This window comes from Trichosurus vulpecula, chromosome 8, assembly GCF_011100635.1.
Source record: "Trichosurus vulpecula isolate mTriVul1 chromosome 8, mTriVul1.pri, whole genome shotgun sequence".
In the NCBI taxonomy this organism is placed as follows: Eukaryota; Metazoa; Chordata; class Mammalia; order Diprotodontia; family Phalangeridae; genus Trichosurus; species Trichosurus vulpecula.
The window spans coordinates 120,051,700-120,073,912 of NC_050580.1; the positions used below are offsets into that span (position 1 = coordinate 120,051,700).

Sequence of the window (22,213 nt, forward strand, 5' to 3'; positions counted from 1 at the left end):
ATGGGGTCACAAAGAGTCAGACATGACTAACACAACAGCAATAACACATTTTAAAAACAAGGAAACAAGCTTAGAGGTGAAATAGTTTGACCCAGGCTAATGAATGGCTGAGCCAATATTCAAACCTATATCCTCTGACTGCAAATCCTGAGATTTTTTTTTAGCCATGACATTACATTGCCTATCAAGGGAGGAGTTAGTTACAAGAGGTAAGGTTTGGTCAGTAGTGTCAGTTTCTCTCAGACTGTAAATGAAGAAAGGTATTGAGAAATTCTATTGGATTTGGCTAGAAGGTAGTTAAAACTATCAACCCAGCAATCTTCTGATATACTCCAGCTAATTGATTTTTGTATTGTGCGTTTACCTCCACCAAAGTACATCTATATATCAGGAAGCACAGGTATATGATAGAAATCTCCCAATTATAATCATGAAAATACTTCTAAGATAGAGATTTACAGTTTTCCAAGCCTAAACATATATATGTATGTATATATATAGTTCTACATATGTAAATCTCATTTAATTCTTTTAATAGTCTATACTTTTAATTACATTTACTTTTTTTCAATCAGCAAAAACCCACCTTTTCTCTCTCTTATCCACTCCCTACTCCAATGAGAAAAAGAAAAGAAAAACAAAACCCCAGTTACAAACATGTATAGTCGATCTTGTTTATTTCTCATGTTGGGTATGTATTTTTACTCCCATTTTACAAATGAGAAAATGAGGTTTCACAGAGGAATTAAATGACTTGGACTATGGTAACATAGATAGTAAGAGGAAGAGCTCAATCCTGAATTTACAGACCAAGTTTTCCATAGTCATACTGTCTTCCAAAAGTTAATCTGGAATATACTAAGGTCCAATGTGGCCTTGATAGATCGCTCACTGAAGAAGTATCAAATTTCTCTTTAAAATAATTTCAAACAAAAGGAACTTCATTAACATGCTGAGATCATTACATTTTATCTTTAAAGGGAAAAAAAAAACAGGCTGTATCTCTTCCTACATGTAGATACTCCTAAAAGTAGAATTGTGTAAATATTAAGGTGAGAATAGATTCCAACTTGAAAAAGCAATCCTGCTAGCTCCCTGTGAACTTCAGTGCCCATTCATATAGCTGCTATGAAACAGAAAGACTCATGGGTGCCAGCCGGAGGAAGCATGGGTGAAAGAGTTGTTTTGTTTTTTATTTAGCTCTACCATTTACCCACAGTATGATCTGGGCAACCTGTCAATCTTTATGTGTGAAATGAACATAATAATACTGCCTTTCTGATCTAGGATTATTGAGTTGGAAGGAACTTTGGTCTCATTTAATTCAATATCTTATTTGAAATATGAACCTTTTCTAAAATATCCCTGACCAGTGATCATCTATAAACACCTTCAATGATAGGAAACTCCTAACCTCCTAAAGCAATCCATTCTATTTTTGGATAGCTCCAAATGTTAGGAATTTTTTATACTATGATGAAATTTGCCTCTAGAACTTTTATCCACTAATATTAGTTCTCTCCTCTGGAACCAAGTAGTATAAGTCAAATGCCTCTACTTTATTAAAATTGACCAAATATTTTGAGACAATGATCACATTTCCCCCAAATCTTGTCTTGTCCTTGTTAATATACTTCAACTAATCTACCCTATGTGGTTGGTATTGAGTCTTCACTACTTATCTTCTGGATGTGTTCAAGCTTGTCAATATCCTTACTAAAAGGTGACACTCACCACTGGACACAACAACCTACTTCTGGTCTAACTAGGATTGAGTAGGGCAGGACTATCACTACTGTAATGTTTTAATTAAAACAGGATCATAAGCTTTGGGGCTAGAAGGTACTTTAGAGATTACATAGTTAACCCTTGTCATTTTATAGAAAGTAATGATAAATATGTTAAATATATAAATACAAAATATGTCATTTGAGGAAGTTATGACCAAAAAGGTGAAGCGTAGCAAGTAGTCCAGTTGGGATTCATACCTAGGTACTAAGACTACCAATGCAATGTTCTTTCCTGTATAAGGCAGCCTAGGAGTACATTCATATTAAGTCACATCAAGTAAACAAGCATTTATTAAATGTCTCCTATGGGCCAGGCACTATGTAAGCACTGGAAATACGAGGAAAGACAAAAACAGTCCCTGCTCTCAGGGAGTCTAATAGGGGAGACAATACACAAAGTATGTATAAATAAGATCTATATTAGATAAATTGGAGATAATCTCAGAGGGAAGGCTCTAGCACTAAGGGGGGACCAAGCAATGATATTGACTCATATTACAATCCACCAAAATTTCCATGCCTGCTTTATACGGAGAGCTGTGTAGTACTATATTCTTTAGTTTGAACATATATGTTTCATTTTTTGTTTACCTAAATTTAGTTTATCAGGATTTTGGAGACATTTAGGTGGCTCAGTGGATAGAGCACTGGACTTGGAGTCAGGAAGACTTGAGTTCAAATCTGGCTTCAGACACTTACTAGTTCTATGACCCTGGGCAAGTCACTTAATCTCTGTTTGTCTCAGTTACCTTATCTGTACAATAGGGATGATAAGAGCTCTTACCTCCTAGGGTTGCTGTGAGGATTAAATGATACAATGATTATAAAGTGCTTTTAGTATAGCACCTAGCACATAGTAAGTATTATATACATGTTAACTATTTATTATTATTATTATTTGTGTGATACTTCCACACTCAGTTCCTCATCTGTAAAATGAGCTGAAGAAGGAAATGGGGCAAACAGAGTTAAGTGACTTGCTCAGGGTCACGCACCAATGTCTGAGGCCAGATTTGAACTCACAAAGATAAGTCTTTGTGACTGTAGGACCAGCACTCTATCCACTACACCATCTAGCTGCCCAAGCTATGGTAAAGCTTGAATGACTTGGACAACCGGCCAATGAGGAACTCTTGTTTCTGTTATCTGAGGTCTAGCCTAACTAAATCTGGAAAGCAACACAATTGCAGGTGAGTCAACAAGTAATGGACACTTTTTGGCAGTAGCAACTTGATAAGACTATCTGATATGGCATGGAGGCAACTGTGATCGATGTCAAGGGAAGGATTATCAATTCCAACAAAATCAGTCTTTAACCACAGCACCCAGAATATGCCCCAACACATCTGATTCCAGAAACTAAGCAGAGTCAGACATAGTACTTGGAAGGAATACCAGATACCATATGATTTTCCAGGGGAGGCTGTCTCGCTCAGTGGAAAGAACACTGGCTTTTTGGTCAGGACTAGGATTCAATTCCACCTCTGACACCTTTACTACTTACATTTACCCTCCACAGGCTTCAGTTTCTTAATCTGTAAAATGAGGGGATTAGACTAGGTATTCTCAGAGTCTCTTTATACCTCTAAATGTATGATATATGTGTGTAGATGTATCTATATATGTGTGTATGTATATATATATATATATATACATACATAAACATACCATATATTGTGTGTGTATAGGGGGGAGAGAGAGGGAGAGAGAGAGAGAGAGAGACAGAGAGAGAGAGAGAGAGAGAGAGAGAGAGAGAGGAGAGAGAGGGAGAGTCTTCTTTTAATTTATCCTCTGGTTGTGTTCAAGTTTGTCAACTTCCTCCCTAAAATGTGAAACTCACCACTGAACAAAATGATCCACTTCTGGTAGACCTAGATTTGAGTACAGTGGGATTATCACCTCTCTAATGTTTAAATTAAAACATTAATTTTTTTGAGTACTAAAGTTATATGGAAACTACTTTGGAAATTATAAAGTGCTTTATAAATGTTGGCTATTGCTTCAATATGAAATGCTCTATATTACATTTAAATCCCTTTGCAACCTGGCCCCTCCTTTCTACCTTTCCCATCTTCTCACACTTTACTTCACTCTAATCATGTTACAGTCTAGCTACATTGTCTTACTTGCACATCCTCACATAGGGCGCTACCTCTCAACTCCATGCTTTGGCACTGGCTATCCCCTAGGCCTGAAATGTTCTCATTTTCACCAACACCTTCTGGCTTCCCTGGATTCCTTCAAGACAGCTCAAATTCTTTCTTCTGCAGGAGGCCTTTCTTGGCCTCTCAGTGTCCCACCCTCCATTTTTTCTCTCCCCCTCCTTCCGAGAGTTATACTAGAGTATAGATATAGATATCTATGTATCTTGTATATATACAGAATTATTTACTATATACATATATACATATACTATAGTCTTCTCTATTAGAATGTAAGCTCCTTAAGGGCAAGGACTGTGTTTTTGCCTTTATTTGTATCTCTGTTATTCAGTATAGTGTCAGACACATAATAAGTACTTCATAAATACATACAGATTAATTTACATGCTTCCTAAAAGCTCCAGATTACTTTAAACCTGGGGATTTTTACCTGGTGTCCATGTCCTTGGTTTGTTATTTTAATATTCTGGTAACTATATTTCAATATATTTGGTTTCCTTTGTAATTCTGTGTATTTTATTTTATGCATTTAAAAACATTATTCTGAGAAGTTGTCCCACCAGACTGCCACAAGGGTCCATGATACAAAAAAGGTTAAGAACCCCTGCTTTAAATGATCAATCACCAATAACAATTTCAGGTATCTATGAACTAAAGTCAAAGGAAGGGTGGAATGATGTCTATAAAGCAATGGGCCGGGGAAACACCCTTAAAGCAAGACAACCACTCAGATTTTTCAGGGATAGAAGGCCAGTCATTGTGGCTTCCTCTCTTGGCCTCTAAGAAGTTATAAATAGGGCCCATGACTCTTCCTGTGAAATGATTGGCTGATTTCTGAGCTAGTTCATCACAAGCTATGGTTAGTTCTAAGTGCCCCCCTCTTACTATTCACTTTAAAATGCGAACTCAGACTTTTCTTACCTGCTGGAGGCCAGGCCTTGATGTATCCTGTGCAATGGACTACAGCATATTGTGCCTCTCCTTCCTTAACTGGGCCTAGACCATTCCTAAACAAAAGGCACTTGTGAAACAATTTGCATCAGGACCACCCTGCTCCCACCCCAACTGTCACACCCTGTCCTATCATAGTCCTAATAGAGTAAGGACCGAGAGGCCACCCCAGACCAAAAGAACTCATGATAACACATATTACAAATGAGAAATAAACTAACCTGTATCTTTTCCGCATTGTGGTTATTCTGTTAAGAGGAAGGTGATCCAAAGGGGCATTTCCACACCTAAGAGTAAATCAATTCAACAGTAGTTAACACCTACACAAATGCCACAAAACACTATTCACAAACTCGGTACAAGTCATCAATTGTCTAGGGCTCACGGGTACCTACAGACAAAACAAAAATGCCAGTTTAGCTAATTACTTCAGCACAATATCACCAAATTTTTACACTGTAGTTTTCAATTAATCCATTTTCACTTCTTTTCCTTAGTAGCTAAGCAACAGGCTGGCAAAAATGATGCTAACTTTGATTTCCTTCCATTGGGCTCTGTAGGGATTTATGTTTGCTCTGTGATACTATTTTGATGCTTATGTGAAAGGAAGCATGGCTAGCTGCTTCGAAAGGGTGCCCAGGAGGGACGAGAAGGCTCTGGAAGCCTTCTGATGAATCAGAGACACAATGAGTCTGGTCTAGGGGTTTAACGAGGCTGAAGGAATTCATCATGTGTTGCCGGTTAACCAACCTTTGGTCAGATCTAGGGAATCAGCAAGGGCATGAAGAACCAGGCAAGACTCAAAGGTCTAGGCAGGTGAGAGCCACAGAAGAGCGGTCCATGTTAGAGATAGCAGTCCTAGGAAGAAGACACCAAGGGGCTCAGGGATCCCAGAGAAAAGGGCTGTTTTCTATCATCTTTTACATTATGCGTGGACAAGTCATGGCCAGCAGGTTCATGAATTAGGACCCAGAAGGTGTGGCTTGATTCTGGTTAAAGCAGGAGCTGAAATACTGGACCTCTTAGCAGCTGAGTGGCAGTTTGGCATGGTGGTTAGAAGTCTGGCTTTGGATTCAGGAAGGCCTGAGTTTGAATATCACCTCCAACACTTACTTAGCTGTGTGACCCTAGGCAAGTCACTTAATCTCTCTCAGCCTCTGTTTCCCCAACTGTCAAGCAGTGAAAAAGATAGTACTTTCCTCACATAGTTGTGTGAGAATCAAATGAGATAGTATATGTAAATGACCCTTATTATTATAGAAATAGAGTTTGAAATAGATGAAACCTGTGACAAATTATCCCAGCATCAGGATCTAATAGAAGGAAGTCACAGAAATGATTCTAAAACCTTATCATTAGTCGTTATGAAAGCTACAAGGGTTTGGAATGCCAAACTATGCTAAAGCACTAGAACTGAATGGTAAAGGGAATAAGCGTTTATATATTACCTACTGTGTTCAAGGCACTGTACTAAACACTTTTATAAATATTATTTAATCTGATTCTCATAACAGCCCTGGGAAATTAGTGATAGCATATCCCTATTTTACAGTTGAGGAAACGGAGGCAATCAAACGTTAAGTGACTTACCCAGGGTGGCACAGCCAGCAAGTGTCTGAGGCCAGACCTACTGTGCCACCAGCTGTCTCTAAATCTGAAATTCATTTGAAATTCTGAAGTTAAAATTCAAAACTTGTATATTAGTCCTGAAAGATATTTGACTCCAAGATAGGATTCAGGGTATATGAAAAATAAATCTCCCACTTAAAATTTCAGGATAAACCCAGGATTGGACTGGACTAGTATTTATAACAGTTAAACATTAGTGAAAAAAGTACCAAATTTGTGACTATTTTAAAACATTTCTCTATAAGAGTTAAATGCTTGCATATAGTAGGTTTCTAATAAATGTTAACTTAAGCTGAATTAAATTCAGTTATTTAAATAAAGAGATATTTGGAAGACAAGGATCATCTGGAAAATCCATAGTTCTAATCTCAATCTTATCAATGAGAAAATGGATCCACTTAATTACTGGAATTATTTCTATCTTGGATAAAATTAACAACTACCCAAACCACCTGCCTTACAGTTCAGATTATTTGAATGCAGTCCCACCACCTCCCAATGGTATTGAACCCTCACTGAGGAGGAGAAAAATCTTAATAGGGGAAAAACCCCTCATTTTCTGGATAGGGTAACAGATTAAATAAACTTTTTTCCCCCAGAAAAGGGGAGACCAGAGCATGTTTAGAGACAGTGCTAAAGATGCTAGAGATCCAGAAGATAATAGGGAGCAGCGAACAGCGTACAAAGCTTAGCTTTATAAGGAAGCAGGAATACCTCCTTTGTGCCTAAAGGAAGAATGCCATTTGGTTTAGGACAAGTATTATGTTAAGGTAAAGAAGAGGTTTTATGAGGAAACTCCTACTGGATGGTGTCAGTTTTCTCCGTAAAGTAAGAAGCAAGATCATTTGTTGAAAATGATGAGTGTGCAGAACAAATATGCATTTACAGGGAGATGGTCTGAAATAACCACTAGGGAGTCTAAGGAGGAGGGATTGAAGGATAATTGAGCAGCAGTGAGGATTAGGTTGGTTAGCCAGTGGAAATATGAAATGGACTAGGTCTGCACGGTTCTGAATTTCTTCCACCAGAATCCTGTGGCCCAGGCACAGGAGGAGAGGAAGCAAGCGAACTGAGGATTCACATGGTGGTTTTGCTGGAAAGTTAGAAAGGCAAGAGAGTACAAAATGCCGCAAAGGGCAGCAGCGATTGTACTGGTTGATCACGATGTCTACAGCAGGAAAGATGATAGGATCATAGACTTAGAGCAGGATGTGATGACTTTAGGGGTCATCAAATCCAACCTCCCCTCATTTTACAGAGAAGGAAACTGAGGCACAAAGCTGCTAAGTGACTTGTCCAGGGTCGGACAGGGAGTTAAAGTATCCAAAGCAGGATATGAGCCTGTCTTGCTGACTCCAAGTCCGGCTCTTTATCGCATGCCTCCTGAGCCCTAGTCCTTCCTCACTACCTCCCACCTTTTTCACCACCAACTCCTAAATTCATGCATCTGGGTAAATTAGGGAAGGCTGAGTGAGAGCTATCTCCACAAAGCAAGAGAAGAGGCTTTATGGGGGTAGCAAATTGCTGGGTAATCCTTGTCTGCCTGTACTGAAGACATTTTTCATCCAAGTGGAAGGAAGCAGGCTTAGCAAATTACTCCTAAACATACTCATTAGCATGCAGGCTTCAGTTTCAGAGGCTTTGAGGTGATGTAGTAACTAAAGCGCTTCACTCAGAATCAGGAACACCTGCACTCAGACCCTAACTAAACACAAGAGCTACGTGACCTTGGGCAAATGATTTTATGTCTCCCACTTCGAGGCTCCTCACCTGAAGAATGGGGCTAAAAATGGAACCTACCTCACAGGGCTGTTACGAGAATAAAATATGTCACGTGTTCACCATACTGTGAAGTGGTAAATAATTAATACATATTGTTATTATTATTCCTATTCTATGTGCTTCTGCAATTTTCAGTCTCTGCAGAAAACCTGAATTTCTCCCAGATTCAGACATCTCCTTTGTTGTTGTTTTTCAGTCGTGTCTGACTCTTCATAACCTCATTTGGGGTTTTCTTGACAGAGATACTGGAGTGGTTTGCCATTTCCTTCTCCAGCTCATTTTACAGATGAAGAAGCTGAAGCAAACATTGACTTGCCCAGGGTCACATATCTGGTGAGTGTCTGAGGCTAGATTTGAACTCAAGAAGAGGAGTCTTCCTGATGCCAGGTCCAGTGCTCTAACCACTGTACCACCTTAGCTCTTTTCCTCTAGAGGATCGTGAGTCTAACTATCCCTTATCCTACTAATGTTTTCACTTTAGTAAGTCCTTGTAAGGTAAGTGGATACTTCATGAATACAGATAAAAATACAGATAGTCCTGAGAGAGAGGGAGAAAAAAACAGAGATGAAAGCAGTTAAAAGTTCTGCGGGAGTCTGTACTCAGTCTGCTGCACGTATTGTACTAACTATTTGACAAGAAAAAATACACACATATCCTCTTCCCACAACTCTGCCAGGGAATTCCTCCTCCTCCTTGGAAGGTCCACCTATCTTTTCCTTGTAGCTTTTCCTGATTCTCCTAGTAAAAAGTGGCTCTTCCCCCCTCTATGGAATCCCTTAGACTTTGACCATACAACCTATGCCCCTTCACACTCAAGCTTGCATGGCTATTTGTGTGCCTTGCTCAGGCCTGCAAGATGGTAAGCTCCTTGAGGATGGGGAATCATGTGTTCTGCATCACAGGGATTACGTCTTTGACATCTCTCCTGAGTTTCCTTAGGCACCACTCCTTGCAAGTGATAGAAGCTCAAGAGATAGTGAATTGAACAGAATGAATGAGTTAGGGATTTGTGCTCAAAGCCAAGAATCTCATTGATAAGCTCTAAAAAATCCTGTTCTGTACTCCATAAGGATGAGTTGACATTTTTGTCCGAAATTCACTAAGACTACAGAATAATCAGAATAATGCCAGCTCATATTATCTTAAATAGCCCTTATTGTTTAGCTTGTAGAACAGGGCTGTCCAAAATGCAGTCAGCGGGCAGTGCAGTTTATGTGCCCCACCTACAAGCATAGAAGCTCTCACTAAAATGGCAAATCAAAATATGTTGTCTATTGTTTCAATAGAAACCTAAGGTTGGACAGGTCTGTTGTAGAATATGGTTTGAATTGCTTATTTATAGTTTGGAGTAGAAAACTGAAGCAGAAATGGATAACCTTACATATCTGCTACCAAGTATGGCATTTTAGGTACCAATGGGCATATGAATAGGCTTAGTTTGGCTTATATTGTTTGGGAACAATTGGTCCAATGTACTTACTACTTGTATTATTTGGGGGCAGGGGAATTATGGTAATGTAAACAGGTACAGAAAAATATGGATTCATATAGAAATCAGAGGGCCTCATATAGAATCATATAATGTTAGAGCAAGAAGCCATCTTGTCCAACCTCTTAATTTTACAAAGGAATAAAACTGAGGCCCAGAGAGGCAAGATAATTTGCCCAAAATCACACAGCTAATAAATAGGAGAGGTCGGACTTTTATCCAGGCCTCTCAATGATTTTTAAAGCTCCTTTCTAAAAGAGTTAGTATTTTCCCCCTTTCTAGCTATAATTCTACCCGAACCATTCATCCCACCTGTTCCTAAGTTCATTCATTAACTTATTCATTCAGTACATATTTATTGAACACCTTCTAGGTGCTAAAGCAATGTGCTAGGCATTGAGAGAAAGTGTCACAGCAGATACAGCACTGGACCTGGAGTTGGGAAGATCAGAGTTCAAATTCAGCCTTGCTTCAAATACACCTAGTAGCTGTATTACCTTGAGCAAGTCACTTAACCTCTGTTTGCTCCAGTTCCCTCAAATGTAAAGTAGTGAACATAATAATAGCACCTACCTCCCAGGGTCGTTAAAAGGCTCAAATGAAGTATTTGTAAAGGACTCAGCACAGTGTCTGGCACATAGTAGGTGCTAGATAAATGCTTATATTCCTCCCTCCCCCTTTGTTTTCAAGGAACTTATAATTTAGTAGCAGAGACAAGAAATAAACAAGAATAGTCAAAGAACAATATTTGTGACAAGAGATCAAGTTATTGGATAATTAAATGCCAAGTGAGTGCTGGGGGCAATTAGCTTTATGATTTCAGAGGGAAGAGTTTCACTGTGCATTGAAACAGTCAGGAAAGTATTATGGCGCTAGGCTTTGAAGGGTGAATATGTCTTGGGTAGACAAAGAAGGGAAGCGAATTCTAGGTGGAGACAGAATGTAAGCAAGATGGTAGGTAGACAAATAGGTAGACAGGTCTTAGGAGACAGTAAGTAAACCATTCTGGCTCAAGTGGATGGTTTATGTAGACATTAGCAAAATAAAAGGTTGGAAAGGGAAGTTGGGGCCAGATTACGGAAGACCCTGAATCCCAAGGGAATGCTATAGATAAGGTTTCTCTAGATTTCAGTAAAACATTTTGCTTTTATTCTTTTGGGCAAGATGAAAAGATGTGGGCTAGCCACTGGTACAGTTCAGTTGAATTGGAAACTGGTGGAATGAACAGTTTCAGTCATTAATGACACCATGTCAACTTGGAGGGAGGTTCAGCTTGGCCCTAGAGAACAAAACTAGGAGTAATTGGTGGAAGTTGTAAGGAGTGGGGACAAAATCCTAATAATTAGAACCGTTCAAAAGTGGAATGGCCTGGAGATAACGAGTTTCCCATCACTAGGGATCTAAAGGTCGATGGTTACTTGTTAGGGAAGTTGTGGAGGCTATTGTCAGTCAACTGTGGGTGGAATTTATCTCTCTGGTCTTTTCCAATGCTGAAATTCCTCATTTATAGTTAGCATTTATTTAATGACCTCAGGAAGCACTTACTAGGTGCAAAGCACCATGCTGCTCTGGAGGAAACAGAGGCATCATAGGGTATGGAAGGATTCTGAATAAGAAAATGAGATTTAGTCCTAAATCTACCACTTGCTCTGTGTGGCCTTAAGCAAACGGTTTACTTTCTCGGAGCCTCAGCTTCCTTAGCAATAAAATGGGGGTAACAATAGGGAGGAAAACACTGTATAAATGTGAACTATTATTGTCATAAAAGTAATAGGGAGCCACCGAGGATTCAACCCTTCCCATAAGGGACATCCATGGCAAAGAGTAGCTTGAGACAAGCTAACTACAGCAATGTTATTACAAACCTCATCCTGCAAATGAAAGAGCGTCTGGATCCCATGCACATTCTCATAGATGACTGCTGACCTTCTTTCTTGACTGTCCCTGTCTTCAGATCCAAAATCCGACCTTAAAAAGAAAGAAAATAAAGTTGGCATAAAACTTTCTCAACAAGATCCAAGAACAACTTTCTTCTCTAGTCTTGAGTCCCAAGAAAAAAGGAACTATATACATTGCTCATTTCTTAGTACAGTCAAGTCTCCAACGCCTTGGCAAGGAACACATGGATCAATGAGATCTGCTCATAATAAAATGACTTGCCGCAATAAATAGCTCTTCCTCTTCTCTTTCCTTCCTGGGAAAGGAAAAAGCTTTTCCCAGAGTTGTTAATACAGAATAAAAGAGATCAAGCTGCTGACTTTCATGTCATACACAGTTCCTTACAAATTTCTAGTAGTAGGCATCTGACACTAGAAAAAGTTTTAGCTCTTTATATGAAGATGTAACAAAATGACAAACACTTCTCTCTTCCTGGCAACAGTATGCATTTTCTCCTGAGATAATGATGGTGATGATGATGATGATGATGATGATTGTGTGGGACAGCAACTTCACCCAAAATTAAACTCAGAGGCTTCTCAAGTAGAAAGTAGAAATGAATTTTATTATGATCCTGTGGGAAAGGGCAGTCTCCAAACCGATAGACAATCAGTAGGGAAAGGCTGCACGCAGAGGGCAGAACCCCAGCTATATACCCTAAAGCAAACAGCCCCCACCCACCACTGACCTTTTCACTCTCATTGGTGGAGTTCAGGCTCACAATCTAAATGCGGAAATCTGCCTCTGGTACAAGGAACAAGGAAATGCTAATTTAGCCAACACCAACTCTTAAGAACACTTTTATCCTTATTTGGCAAGGACACAGTTCAGGTGATTTTTAGTAACTCAAACTTAGGTCTAGCTGTCCATCAGAAGCCCTGAGCCACGCCGAAAAGTCCTCACTTTTATTTATCCCACTCAATTTACAGAAAGGCTACGATTTCGATTTTATGAGAGGTCTTCACCATCCTACCTATGATGATGATGATGACGGTAACATTTATATAGCACTTGAAGATTTGCAAAGTATAAATCAATATCATTTGATTTCCTCATTGCCCAAGAATCAAATCAATGCTACAACTGCTGCTAGAAAAGGCATGTTAATGAGCAGCCCTATGGATAAACTCACTGTCCTTCTACCCTCCAAGACCAAAATTCCTTTCTCTGGCCACCATTCCCCAGGATATGTTGACCCCCCTCTATTAGAGTACATGCTCTGTTAGGGCAAGGATTATTATACTTTTGCATTTGTATCTTTAGTGCTTAGCACAGCGCCAGAGACACAATAAAAGCTTAATAAGTGCCTTTTCATTCACTTGCTCATTCATTCATTCACTTTAAGATTTAAAAAGTATTATGGCTTCCTTACAACAGTTCTATGAGGTGGGTAGTTTAAGTATTATTATCCCTGTTTTACACATAAAGAAACTGAAGCTCAGAGGAGTTTTAAAATGATTTATACAAAATCACAAAATCATTCAAATCCAGTGTTCTTTCAACTATACAAATATACATACACCATATCAATGAGCACAAAGTAGGTAAGCAATAAATAATTGTTGGTCAATAAATATATTGACAAAGTCCCACTATTTTGAGAATTTTTCCTTCATTTTTTTCTCCCTGCAATATAGGATTTCAAAATATGATATACAGAATAGAGAGATAAGTCATTTACAAGACACGTTTGTTTTTAAAAATTAAATTCACTAATACAGATTGCTGTCATGAATACATTAGTAGAAAATTTTAAAAATAACTTTTATCCAGTAAGATGAAAAATTTTAAATAAATTTATTTTTAAATATGAAAAATAAATTTAAATAAATTTTAAAAAATAAAAAAAATTTTAAAAATAAACTCCCTCTATAGTAATTAATGGCTACTAAATGATTTTTGCGTTCTCTGTCTCTCTGCTCCATTTCTCCTCTCCCTCTCTCCCCGCTCTTTTTCCTCCCCTTCTCTCTCTGTCTCTGCATCTCTCTGTCTCTTTCTCTCTCTCTGTCACTGTCTCTGTCTCTCTCTCTCTCTCTCTCTCTCACACACACACACACACACGCACACCTCTGGTAAGATCAAGGCCCTAACGTAATGCGTGCCCTGTTACAGGCTTTGCCTTTAAGAAGTAAATCTCATAGCAAACACTCTAAGATTGGGGTTTGGGGGAGGAGGAGAATAAATATTTATATAGAGCCTACTATCTGTCAGGCACTGTGCTAAATGCTTTTTATACATATTGCCTCATTTGATCCTCACAACAACCCTGCAAGATAGGCACTATTATTATCCCCATTCTAGTTTTAATGTCTTGCCCATCCTGGCTAGAGCCCCTTTTAAGGCTGGCACAAGTCACCACCTCCCCAGAAAGATTTAAATCATCCATTAAAAGACACATCATAGGGAACCCACTCTAAGCCTAATACCTAGGGAGAAGCCCTGTCTATGGCGACCCCAGTTATGGGGTAATGGAAATTGGCTAGATTTGGATTCAGAAGGTGAAGTAAGGTTCACATCTTGCTTAGGACACTTACTAGCCCTGGGATCATGGGCAAGCCATTTTTGTTTCTTTGAATTTCAGTTCCCTCAAAGATAAAGTTACCTGTATTAGCTACTTCACACAGTTGTTATAAGGATGGAATAAGGTTGTATATATAAAGTGCTCTTCTAAATCTTAAAATATGGGCTGCAAACCTCTTTTTGTGCCAGGGACCTCCCTTGGAAGTCTGGTGAAACCTATAGAATTCTTTCAGAATCATGTGTCTGAATACATTAAAAAAACACATAGGTTTATAAAGGAAACCAATTATATTACAATACAGTTATCCAAACACATTTTAAAAAAAATTTACAGACTCCAACGTTAAGAACCCCTGTCATAAGGGGTATAAATGACAATTATTATTATTTTAGTCTTACCCACTGATCCATGTTCTGTTCTAAGCCCTGACCTCTGGCTTCAACACGGATCTGGTATTAATCTGCACTTCACCTAACCAAGCATCTGCTCAGCTGCCCTGATTAACCAGGCTCTGTAACACCCTCTCTGGCTCTATGCTCATTCCACATTCCAGTGACAGATCTGTCTTGAACTCCAGAATTCATTCTGCTAAATCTTCATCAAACTCAACCCTATCTCAGACAAGCAGATGGTATCTTGACAAAGACAGCTATTTAGAACTCTTTCATTTTTTTTAATTCATGCATGCCTCACTCTACCATCTAGTGAAATAAATTATAATCAACAGACATGTCCTAACACCTACAGTACCTGTGAACAGCTTGTTTTAGCTGTCACCAATGTGTACAATAAGGGCACCCCGAAGGCAAGTGTTATGTCAGGGTAAGACATAACTGTTTGTCTCTTTTACCTTTTATAGAAACTATAATGTTTAAATCACAGACCTAAGACTTCAATTAGGCAAGAAATAGGTCATTCTCTATTTCATTCTGGCAAGGAGCATGGGTAAAGTAGTAGTTTAATACTTGAGGCAGCTGTGATTTCATCTATGTAGGTATCCCCTTTCCTAAGATAAAACAAAACCCATCTATGCCTTTGGGGCCCTTGTTAATGAGATGCTCTGGCTAAAAAGAAAAATCTTCATTTACTGGGCAATTGTTCTGATGATGAACCTCTCCAAACTTTGCTATGCTGGGCCCTGGATGACAGACATACAGTCTATCACCTGGAACATTCTCAAATGCTTTTACTTTAGTAGAATTTGCCAGGGCTTGTGCACCATTGATATAGGATGATAGATTTTGAGTCTGAAGCAAATTCTTTTTCCTAAATTAATTTTTTTTAATGAACAAAAAAATACACTTTCTTTCCCTTCCACCTCCCTGCCCCAACTGGAAAAAGAAAAAGAAAAAAAATAGCCTTGTGAAAAATATGCATGGTCAAGCAAAACCATTTCCCACATTGGCCATATTCAAAAAAAATCATGTCAATCCATATTGTAAGTCCATCACATATTCAACAGGAAATGTGCTAGTGTGTTTCATTATGAATCCTCTGCAATCATGGTTAGTCACTGCATTCATAGAGCACTGGACCTGGAATTGGGAAGATTTCCATTTAATTCAGCCTCAGACGCTTACTAGGTGTGTGACCAAGGGCAAGTTACTTAACCTTTGTCTGACTCGGTTTTCTTGTAACACCTGCATCCCAAGGTTGTTGTGAAAATCAAATGAAATAACATTCGTAAAAGTGCTTAGCCAATGCCAGCACATAGTAGGTGCTTAATAAGTGATTATTCACTTCCTTCCTTCCTTCCTTCCTTCCTTCCTTCCTTCCTTCCTTCCTTCCTTCCTTCCTCCCTCCCTCTCTCTCTCTCTCTTTTTCTTTCTTTCTTTCTCTTTCTTTCTTTCTTTCTTTCTTTCTTTCTTTCTTTCTTTCTTTCTTTCTTTCTTTCTTTCTTTCTTTCTTTCTTTCTTTCTTTCTTTCTTCCCTTCCTTCCTTCTTTCCATAGTTCTGCCTACCTCACTTTGCCTTAGTTGATATGTCTTCCTAGGTTCATTTGAAACTGTCTCCTTCATAATTTCTCTTTTTTTTTAATTACTGAAACTTAAAATACATAATAAGGAAAAAAGAAACATTATAAACTTAAATAGTGAAACCTAAATACAAAATAAGAAAAGAAAAAAAAAGCATGTCATGTGCACAGAAGATTCAAGAGAAGATTCAAAATACATAGCAATAACACCTTCATAATTTCTTATAACACAATAATATGCGATTACATTCATATACCATTATTTTAGATGGGAATTCAGAGGTCATCCAGACTACCCCCCTCACTTTACAAAGAAGGACCAAAGACCAGGGAGGTTAGGAGATTTGCCCAGTAGCAGAGCCAGGGTTCAAGTCTAGGTCTTAACTTCAGCTTCAACATTCTTTCCACTGTACCATGATGCTTCTTCATGAACTTAGATTTACCTCTGAGCCAAAGTAAGGTATCAGAGCAGGACTTCTGAAAAGTGTTATGGCATTTTAAAAAAAATTCAATTTAGAAACAGCTGAGTTAGATGTGTACCTCTGAACATAATTCAGCTAGGAGAGGCTTAGTTATAAGTTCTGATAATTATCTAGCTTTTGTGCTACGAAATAAATATATTCCTATATAATTTCCAATAAACGAATAGCTGTCATTTGTATAATTCATATTACAAATACAGTTTGGTGCTTGTCTGTTCTCACTCAAGAATTCTGTGTTTTTTTTTTCCTGTGTGTTTTTTTAACAGCATTTTAAGTGTAAATTGTCACTTGCTTTATCATCACCCAAACGGCAAATGGTTTCAGCTGTGAGGAAGGCAAACCTTGCAGTCTGTCAAATTCCAATCCAGCACTCTGAAAATAAATCACAGCTGTGTGCCACATGGGCCGCTGAACACAAGGAGATCAGAAAACATATTTTCATGATATTTCAGCCACGACTCTATAAGACAACTGTTTCAATGTTTATTTCTCCATGTTATACTCCAATTTCAGTAGGAACAATGGAGTCCTTTACATACCCCCTTCCAAATGCCAATTTCACTCAACTTTATGCAATAAATGGGTACCTAAAAACTTGAGTGCGAATGAAAAAACTTAAAATAATATGATTTTTGATATATTGGGGTATATGCCATAGAAACACAAAGCACTTTAGGAGAGGAGTAGAATATTAACAACTGAAGAGATCAGGAAAGTCTTGTGAGGGGGTACTACTTGACATGAACCTTGAAGGGAGAGAGGGGATTCCAAGATGTAGTGGAGCATTCCAGCTGTGGAATGTGCAATGGTTGGAGGTGAGAGGTGGAATGTTGTGTATGGTGAACAGCCAGTAGGCCAGTTTGCCTGGAATGTAGGGTGTATGAAGAGGAATAATACGAAAGCAGCAGGAAATATATTGCAAACTGATTATAAAAGGTTTTAAATGCCAAAGAGAAGAGTCTGTCATTTAGAAACGATAGGGAGCTAAGGACGATTTTTTTGCAAAAAAAAAAGTGACATTGGCAGAGCTATGCTTTTTAGGAATATCAATTGGGACGATGGTTTTGAGAGAAGACAGGCTAGAGGCAGAGAGACCAGTTGGGGGGCTTTTACAATAATCTAGGCTAGAGGCGGTCTTGAATAACTTACCCAGTGGTTAAGGGCCTGAATAAAGTAAGAGGTTGACTGGAGAGATTGACTGCAAAGATATTGTGAAGGCAGAATTAGCAAGACTTAGGAACTGATTAGATATAGGAGGTGAGGGAAGACGGACGCCAGGATAATTCTGGGTAACTGAAATGATGCCAGCGTTGTCCATAATAATAGGAAAGTTAGGAGGATGGGTACCTCCAATGCCTGGCACATTGCAGGCACTTTAATGCTTTTGATCAATTGACTGCTGAAGCAGGAATGGATGAAAGATGAGAATGAAGAATAGATTTAAGAGAAATTGGGTACAGGAAGGAGTAAAGGACATGAAAAAACAAACATAAAAGTAAAATGGGATGCTTGATGTTCAAATATGGTCTTTTAAAATGCAAATAACACATGTGTGAATCTTCAGAGCCCCACTCTCAAAGTAACTTCTATTTCCTTCAGTGTTATATAACATTCTCTTACTCAAGTTGTTGACTACTTGGCTATGGGGCCCATGAAATCCCTGTGAGGTCCATATGAATTTCATTTGACTATTAAGAAAACCCAGAGACATATGTAGGCAAGCCAGATTACAATGAATTCTAATCCCTCACAGAATTTTAGAAGTAGAACAGATTTTAGAGGACACCTAACACAATTCTCCAACTGCAGACGGGAAAACAACCTTCACAGATGTTCATTCAGATTCTGCATGAATAACTTATACAATGGAGTACTCAGTACCTAATAACAATAAAAAGTCAATGCAACAAACATTTGAGCAGATAACTGTGGCAAACAATGAGGAAAAAAGATGAAAACAATATAGTCATCACCCTCGAGAAGCTTATATTCTAGTAAATCAACATAATAGGTAATATTTATATAATTCTATAATTTACTAAGCATATTGCTGATACTATCTCACTCTGGCCCTTACAATAATCTTACCATGGTAAGAAATGCCATTTAAATTCTCATTTTACAAATAAAGAAACTGATTCTCAGGCAGTGACTTGTCTAAAGACACATAGTAGTAGTAAGTAGTACTATATAAAAGACACAATAGTAAGTATAAAGGCTGATGTTTAAATATAGATCTTCTGGCCCAAAATCTGAATGAAGATCTTTTATGTAGAATTTCAGTTGTTCAGCTGTTTTCAATAATATCTGTTACTTCATGATCGCATTTGGGTTTTCTTGGCAAAGATATTACAGTGGTTTGCCATTTCCTTCTCCAGCTCATTTTACACATGAGGAAACTGAGGCAAATAGCATTAAGGGACTTGCCCGGGTTCACACAGCTAGTAAGTGTCTGAGGCCAGATTTGAACTCAGATCTTCCGGACTCCAGGACCACTGCTCTATCCATTGTGCCATCTAGCTGAATACTAACAATTAGAGTAAAGATTTTAGATTGTCTATGACATGCAGGTGGATGGGTAGCCAACTAAGTTAGTACATAAGCAGACAGACAGATAGAAAGAAAGAAAGATAAAAAGAAAGAAAGGGAGGGAGGAAGGAAGGAAGGAAGAAAGAAAGAAAGAGAAAGAAAGAGAAAAGAAAGGAAGAAAAGAAGAGAAAGAAGAAGGAAAGAAGGAAGGAAGGAATACAGGTAGATAGATATTGATAGAAATCTCTCTTAGGTAAAAAACTGAACAGAAGAGTGATATGGATTAAATGTGAAATATTGCAGCACTTTCAATGATCCCAAGTCACTTCCTGCCACCAAAGTCCTTTTCATTTTTTTTAACACCAATATTCTCTCAGTAATGCTATATGGCTGTGAATCATGGAAAACCATACTCTACGAAGAATCAATGGCCAAAGCGGACATTGAAAGGTGGTGGCTGTAAGTAGGCTGAAGCATATTGCCAATAATGACTCATACTTAAGAAAAGTGACAAAAGACACAAATGGTCACAGCTGGAAGACACCTCAGATGCCATCGTATCCAAACTCCTCATTTAGCAGGTGAGGAAACTGAGGTATAGAGACTTGTCCAAATAAGTGACTTGTCCAAAAAATGAACCTGAAGGCAGGTACTCTGCCTTCAGAATCAGTGTCTTTTTCTATTATACCATGCTACCTCAAAGACATGTATAATCAGAAAAACAGGTGGACCTATCATATAGTTAAACAGAAGGATCAGCGATGGATAGTGCAAGTATTGCATTGGTGCTATCATAAAGTAGACAAAGCAAGGCCTCGAGGGCACTAGGTAGATCTCTCCAATGGAGGATTTATGGAAGGGCATGGACAAGAATCATATAGGATGAGAATTTATGGGTGAGACTGACACTGGTGGAAGGAGTGCCCATACCAATTAGATCATCAGTCCATTAAAATTTTGGAGAATTTTGTTCCTATACCTAAATCCCAAACTGTAGCATTTACACCCAAATTCAAGGGTGCAGCTCCTCATGGGACTATCTAGCATCTTTCCCTGCTTCTGAGAATCTAATTGTGATTGTTGTGACTTGTGACAGGAAAAGGCAAATGGCTACACTGATTCTTAGCCTTTATCAAGGGAAGGGCTGTGTTCTGTTTCACTTTCATTCATTTTAAAATACTATGATTAAGGCAAGGCTTGTTGCCTAATGATGAACTCTCTCTGCATGACCTTGGTAGTTTTTCCCCATAGCAACTCCAAAACTCAAATTTCACGACAGTTAAAAGCCACATAAATTACTGATCATAGGGGAAGCAAACATTGGATTGGATTGGGGACGTAATACAGAACTTTTTAGCAATTTTCTATATTGTAGTATAATTCCAAAGTATAGCAATAGTCAATTTGACAATATGATGCCTCTTCCTCAATAGATTAATTAAAAAGGAAGTTGAATTTGATCAGTAATATGTACATGTAAAACCAAAAACTAGGTGGGCCCATCACGTAGTAAGATTAGAAATGGATAGTCCAAGTATTTCATTGCTACTTTCATTAAAATAGCCAGTGGAAAGACTCTACGGGGATCAGAAATGGATAGTCCAAATGTTGCCTTACTATTATAATTAAAATAACCAGAGGGAGGGCTCTGCAGGGAGAAGCTAACACCAATCAGAATTCCTTTAAAGGAAAAGCAAAATGACATTGTGAAAAATATATTAATTTATACATTCAATAATATGAATGAGTAATATATAAAGGAAGTATTACATTGGACCCCATCCTCAGAGACTCCTACAATTTAATTGAGAAGGTAAGACACACAGGTGCAATTAGAGAATAAGATGGTGGAGCATAGTCAGTGAATGTCATAGGGATGCCACTTCAAGGAATTTAGAGATTAAGATGAGCCACAGCACTAAAATGTTTTATGGAGGCTGGACCTTAAGCATGGAAATGATTAGAAAGGTAGAGGGGTTAGGAGAGAGGTTCTCAGAGAGGTGAAATAAAATGAACAAAGGCACAGAGATGAGAGACAGAAGGCATTTATTGGCAGTCTCATGGCTTTAGATTTGGAATATCAAAATGGTATAGCTTGGGATGGGGGTAGTGTGCTGGAGCGCAAGGCTTAATAATTATAGATATGCCTGAAATAATTCCTTGTCCATGGAGGTAAAGACTTTGCTGAGTATGTAACAGGAGTGCCAGAAGAAGGGAGTGGTGAAGGGTTTTTTGTTTTTTAAAGTTCCCTCTCATTCTGTAGCAGCAGAATATGCATTTGAATTGCTTAAGCAAATGAGAGAAAGGGGAGTAGATTCTCCCCATATGTTGTAGAAGCACACATTTCATCTTGGGAAGTCTGGGTTTTCCCATTCTCATATAAATGTTTTCCACATCCAGATGGATTCAATTGGACTTCCCGGGGGCATGTCTAGGTCTGTGTTCCCTACAGAGGATGGCAGTTAGCTGTAGCTATACAGGATTGCAGATATGGTTGACATAGAGACTTGGGAAATGTTATTCACAAAGGACAATCTGCTTTATAAACAACAAAAACATCTAGTATTTATATAGCACATGAAGGTTTGCAAAGTGCTTTGCAAATATATTATCTCAGTTTATCTTCACAACAACTCTGGAATTAAGGAACTATCATTATTCTCACTTATAGATGAGGAAACTAAGACAAGCAGAGGTTAACTGACTTGCCCAGGATCACATGGTTAGTGTCTGAAGGCATATTTGATCTGAGGTCTTCTCGAATCTGAGTGTGGAGTTCTATCCACTATGCCACCTAGATATCTCTAATCTTTTCCACAGAGTTCAGCTTGATGGCACAGACTCTGGCTGGATGTATTCCCTTTCTCCCAGGGCAGCATTTATAGCAGACGTCCCAAGGCCCCTGTCGGCATGATGGGTTTGGGATAAAAGTAGTCATAGCCTGATTGCAGTGGAGAGTTGATG

General features: G+C 38.5%; 1 protein-coding gene across 2 annotated transcripts in view; it reads right to left on the reverse strand.

Annotated features, from left to right (window-relative positions):
* Positions 1-22,213, reverse strand: part of ARNT2 (aryl hydrocarbon receptor nuclear translocator 2) — a 260,460-nt gene that overhangs the window by 96,563 nt on the left and 141,684 nt on the right. For both annotated transcript variants that reach the window (XM_036737135.1, XM_036737136.1), the window contains exons 6-8: positions 11,670-11,772; positions 5,125-5,190; positions 4,874-4,959 (exon numbers count right to left, since the gene is read on the reverse strand). In XM_036737135.1, coding sequence (XP_036593030.1) covers positions 4,874-4,959; positions 5,125-5,190; positions 11,670-11,772 — 255 coding nt within the window. The remainder of the gene's footprint in view (positions 1-4,873; positions 4,960-5,124; positions 5,191-11,669; positions 11,773-22,213) is intronic.